Source organism: Engystomops pustulosus, chromosome 2, assembly GCF_040894005.1.
Source record: "Engystomops pustulosus chromosome 2, aEngPut4.maternal, whole genome shotgun sequence".
Taxonomy (NCBI): domain Eukaryota; kingdom Metazoa; phylum Chordata; class Amphibia; order Anura; family Leptodactylidae; genus Engystomops; species Engystomops pustulosus.
Window position 1 is genome coordinate 165197786 of NC_092412.1, and position 6000 is coordinate 165203785.

Here is a 6000-nt window from a genome sequence, read left to right on the forward strand (position 1 = left end):
CCAGAGCAATTCCCCACAACGCCCGCAGACGACTCCTAGTTACAGACTACTGTGATCTCTGGAGGAGCTCTCTGGATGCTTTTCTTTAGTCCCAGGATGCAATGAAGTTGTATTTATAATCCTTGTTCCTATGACAGCACATCGTTTTGAAAATACAGTTATCACACGGACAAATCTATCTTTTACATGGGGAAAAAAACTATTTAGTTAGTCACCAATTTTACAATTTCCCCCACGTTAAGGGGTATTCCCACAAAGACAAGTTTCTTATGTACTCAGGATAGCAAAATAACACATTCTCTAATTCACTGTTATCAACCCCTTAGCGCTCCGCGCCGTAGCTGTACTGCGCAGCTTCCGACGATTAGCGCTCAGCGCAGTACAGCTACGGCGCAGAGACGATGCCGGTTCAGCGCTCCACAGCAGCCGAACCGGCATCGTTAGCCGCGGGATTTCAGCGGTAATTTACCGCTGACATCCCCGGCTAACACCCAGGGTCGAAGTGGGCTCCGATCGCGGGTGTTTAACCCGTTAAATGCCGCGGTCAACGCGACCGCGGCATTTAACATGCCTTCTGGGGGTCTTTACCCCACGATCGGCCCCCCCGCACCGTTTTCGGGGGGGGCGATCGCTGTTTTGGCTCCTCTGGGGTCCGATCGGGACCCCAGAGAAGCCTGGAGGGTTTACCTTTAAGATGGCGTCTGTGACGTCATCTTAAAGGCAAAGTGTCAGCCTATGCATCTGCATAGGCTGGCACTGATAATACCCTGCAATACATTAGTATTGCAGAGTATGATCAAGAACAAGCAATCAGATGATTGCTTGTTCATATCCCATGGTGGATCATGTAAAAAAATGTAAAAAAAAATGTTTTTCAAAAAAAATTACTTTATAAATCACTAAAAATGCCCATAAGCCCCAAAACATATAAAGAGACATATAACGCTCAAAAAAGTCTAAATCATAACACAAACCCCACATATATAGTATCATCGCGTCTGTAACAATCCATAGAATAAAACTAAATAACTATTGAACCCATATGATGAACGCCGTAAAAAAAAAACGTTAAAAACCCGCCAAAAATTATGATTTTTACCTATTATATCCCACTAAAAATGCAATAAAAAGTGATCAACAAAACATATGTACTCCAGAATAATACTGTTGCAAAGAACAACATGTCCCACAAAAAACAAGCCATCAACCATCTTTGTAGCCAAAAACGTAACAATGTTATGCCACTTGGAAGACGGCGATGCAAAAATGATAGATTTTTCCCCACATTAGGGTTTTATTTGGCAAATTTAGTAAAACATAAGAAAAAATATTCATGTCTGGTATCCCCGTAATCGTATCGACCCATAGAATAAAGATAACATGATTATTAGGCTATACGGTGAACACGAAAAAAAAAAAAAGTAAAAAATCCAGTACAGAATTGATGCTTTTCTACTCATGACCTCAAAAAAAGTTCCTAAATTTTCAACAATAGGTGATACCAACCCCAAAATGGTAACACTGGAAAAAGCATCTCATCCCGCAAAAAAAATGCCGTCACATGACCCAAATAACGGAAAAGCGAAAATTTTATAGCCTTCAAAAGGGACCAAAGAGGAAACTAAAATCCTGGCAGCTGCAGGGTGCTCCTTCCCTTCTGCGCCTCGCTGTGCCCCCATAACACAAGTAATGTCCACATTTGGGGGGTCGCTGCACTCAGGAGAAATTGTAGAACAAATTTTATGGTGAGTTTTCTCTTTTTATCTTTTGGAAATGTGTAAATTTTAGGGCTAAATGAACGTATAACCGACAAAATTTGACCATTCTAAATTTCACCGCCATTTTGATTCAATTACTATGAAGATCTCAAGGGGTTAACAATCTTTGTAAATGCTGTTTCTGATAGTTTGAGGGGTGCAGATTTGAAAATGGGTTGGTTATATAGGGGTTTTTTGTTGCTAAATATCTAAAATTTGATTTCAAACAGTATTTATCCCCAAAATAGTCAATTCTGAAAATACGGAAAATCGCTATTCGATTTGTAGGCCGCGTGACGTCAAAATAAATTATCCAAACATTTCAAAAATTATGAAAATGTAAAGTAGACAAATGGGAAATGTTATTCTGCAAGTTATTTAGGTGGTAAATCGATCTGCCTGAAAACGCGGTGATTTTGAATTTCGAAAATGGCAAATTTTTCTAAAAATTCATCATTTTTTTTCTTTTTTTTTAAATAAACGCAAAACTTATCAGCCAAAATTTACCACTAAAATGAAGTACAACATGTGGGGAAAAAACAATCTCAGAATCGCTTTGATAAGTAACAGTGTTCAAAAGTTATAACCATATAAAGAGACGCAGGTCAGAATCTAAAAAATGGGACTGAGCCTTAAGCTGTAAAATGGCTGCGTCCTTAAGGGGTTAACAAAAAGTCAGCATTTCACAGATATAAATCCAACCTGTCTCTATCAGTCCTGGTGTTCTAAATTTCAGTTGCCCAACGACCCTGTTACTTCTAACTTAGGGTCGAGTGGCCCCCATCTTGGATTCCTGTCTGACTCTGTGCTGCTGAGATTCTGTCTTTCTGCACTGTGCCTGTAGCCACGCCCATACCTCCCAACATTTGTGAAAGGGAAAGAGGGACAAAATGGCGGCACGCGTAGCGATCCCCCTAAGCCACACCCCCAATCACTCCCTGGCCACGCCCCAAATTTTAGCCATATTATAATAATAAAAATCATCTCAATTAAAAAAAAAAAAAAAAATTATCCTCATTGGGATTTGAACCCAGAACCTGCAGTGTCCATGTACAATAATGTCACAGTGCCCCAACCAACTGAGCTATAACCTCTGTGATTATCAAGGTGTAGAATTTTGGTAACTAAGAACTATGACTACTGTTACACTGTGACACAGATTTAATGCTTTGGTATATAGGGAGGGATCTTCTCAGAGATTATTGTAATTATTGAGACTATTATTATTATTGAGACTATTATTATTATTGAGACTATTAATATTATTGAGACTATTAATATTATTATTGAGATGATTATTATTATTTTTACTATTATTAATAATCATCTCCATAATAATAAAAATAAAATTTATTATAATAATAGTCTCAATAATTACAATAATAACCCCCGAGAAGATCCCTCTCTATATATCAGTGCATTAGTCTGTGTCACAATGTAACACTGGCAGATAACACTTCTTAGTTAACAGAAATCCTCAGCTCTGTATCACTGGGCTTATAGCTCAGTTGGTTAAGGCTCCTGTCTGCAGTGCAGAGGGTCCCAGGTTCGAATCTCAGCCTTTATGTAATTTCTTTTTCTATGAGTCAGTGTGTTAGTACAATGTCAGAAGCCAGATGAATATCCAGTGGATATACACCTGTACCCTGATAATCTAACCACATTGTCGCCCCATAGAACTAAATGGATCATAATGTGTCTGCTTAGAGAGTCCCCGTCCACACCCTGGAATTTTACAAAACAACGGAGTTACATTGTAAAGTAAGGGGTTAAAATGATCTTTATTGTGTAAACATCATAACCATTGAGATAAGAGAATTTTGGGGGGAAACCCCTTTTAAACCCCTTGTAATTGACGTAATTGATGGTAGACCATCATAGGTAGACCTCAACTATGAGAAACAAAATGTGAAAACAAATCCAGAAAAGAACATTTTTAAATATTTTTTAGGCAAATTTTGGTGGAAAATAAGTATTTAGTCAATAAAAAAAATTCATCTCAATACTTTGTTATATATCCTTTGAGGTCAAACATTTTCTGTAAGTCTTCAAGAGGTTGACACACTGCTGCTGATGTTTTTGGGCTGTCACTGGGTAATATGTACCGTGTAGGGACACAAGAATTAACTTTTAGGGTAACATTATAAATGTACATAAAACGCAAAAAAAACAGGTCATGTAATTAAAGAGGTTGCCTGAGACTTTTTTAAAAACTTTTTAAAACCGTGGCCAGGTTAAGGCTGCTTTAAAAAAAAATAGAGAGAAAAAGAATCCAATTGATCCGCACTGGCAATAGGTAAAAAGTTTATTTAATCCATAGATGAGTAAAAAGTATACAAGAAAACATCACTTAAAAAATGCATGTGTTAACGCCTTGTATTAGTCCTTAGTGATACCTTAAGGTAGTATTCTAGTGAGTGAGTTTAAAAAGGGAAAAGCAACCCGCGGTGTTGGATCAGGTGTGTAGTTGGATGGAGTATCAAAAGGTAACAGAGTTCAAGCGATCGGAAGTCCGATCATGTGAATTGGTATCAATGTAACCTAGTAACAAGACAACAACTAAACAAAGGAATGGTAATGTCACCATGGACCGACGATATGCACTAACATGGGTGAACAATAGCACTTTTTTTCTTTAAAAAAATAAACCTTTACTTACCTCCGCGGTCCCTTGCTGTGTCCCATGATGCAGTCTTTCCGGTCCTTACCCCTGTTTGAGTTAAACTTCCAGCCGGCCAATCCCTCTCGTCCCTATTCCCAGTGCTGTATCGTGCCGAAAGCTGAACTCAATGCATCTTGCGTGCACCTGTAAACAAACGGGTACGGAACGGAGAAACTGCAGCACAGGACACCGGGAGGGAGCTGGAAGGCAAGTACAGGTTATGTAGGCCACATAGAAATTTTGAAACTCAGACAACCTTTAGAAACTATTCCCAGAATATAAAATTGCACTCAACATTCATATTCACTTATATTTTTAATCAGTAGAGGCTTTTAGGGCAGACCCCCAAGAACATGTATGCATCTGTCAGTGTATGCAAAGTAAATAACTCTTACCGAACTTACCAGTACGAAGTAAATAGCCAAATTAGGCACTTTAATCTACATCTGTGAAAGATTCTTATCCAATCTTCCATTATGAAACTAAGTGACTATAGATGATTTTTGGTCATTTATTGTATTCTTGCTTCTTTGTACAGGTTTAACCTATGAAGAAGTACAATGCTTTGTACCACCGCAACTCGACGCTGATGAAATGGAATCTTGAAAAACAAAACTATTCCAAAGGTGTTAACCGCTGTGAAGATGATGGAAGTCCATCTATACTATAAAGTGCCTATTTGATTGTGGGTCTGAGTGATTTGAATATATACATCTCTTTTTAAATTTTCTTAGCTGGGGAAAGTTGGCTACATGGAATCTATGCTGCACATGCCCCAGTCGTCTCTCATTAACACAAGTATAGTAATCCAGTATCTGCAAAAAGATTTGAAATTTCCTTTGTCTTATAAAAAAAAAAGTTTTGTATGGGATTAATTGTGTCTGTTAAGGATTGCTGTTCTTATGAGGGCAGAAGGGATTTTTTTTTCACCTCACACAATAAATTTCTATGTGAATTATAAAATACACATTTATATAATCTCTAATCTAGTACAATGCAGTCTTTTTATAGAAGAGAATATTTCTGAAGGGATCTAGGTATCGTTACCAACACAACAACATTGGCTACTGTATCAATTTTGTTTTATACCTGCAAATATCTGCAAATCCTTTTTTGACTCAGTGGGGGGAATATATTAAGACTAGAACGCCAGTCTTAAAATGCCACCTGCTGGCATCTACTTAGAGGCTCCAGAACTCCAGTGTAGACTACAGGCAGTATCCTACTTAAGAACAACCAACTTACAGACGACTGCTAGTTACAAACAGGCCTCTGGGGTTACAATATTAAAATATACAGTTCCGACTGACATAAAAATTCAACTTAAGAACAAACCTACAGAACCTATCTTGTACATAACCCGGGGACTGCCTGTAGGGTAAATGTGGTGGGCTGGGTGTCAGAAAACTGACAGAGAAGCCATAATAAATCTGGGTAGTGTTTTTTTTTTTTTTATTAATAGTTATGATTGTTCACCGTGTAACTTAAAGGGGTATTCCCATTTCAGCAAATTAATGTTAATGTTTGTATGATGAAAAGTTATATAATTTTCCAATATTCTTTCTGTATCAATTCCTCACA

The 6000-nt window shown here is 37.8% G+C and overlaps 1 protein-coding gene across 4 annotated transcripts in view; it reads left to right on the plus strand.

Annotated features, from left to right (window-relative positions):
* LOC140118847 (mitogen-activated protein kinase 14) overlaps positions 1-5404 on the plus strand; it is a 337108-nt gene extending 331704 nt beyond the window's left edge. For all 4 annotated transcript variants that reach the window (XM_072137220.1, XM_072137218.1, XM_072137219.1 and 1 more), the window contains one exon: positions 4958-5404. In XM_072137220.1, coding sequence (XP_071993321.1) covers positions 4958-5025 — 68 coding nt within the window. In that variant the 3' untranslated portion in view covers positions 5026-5404. The remainder of the gene's footprint in view (positions 1-4957) is intronic.
* The last annotated feature ends 596 nt before the right edge of the window (positions 5405-6000 follow it).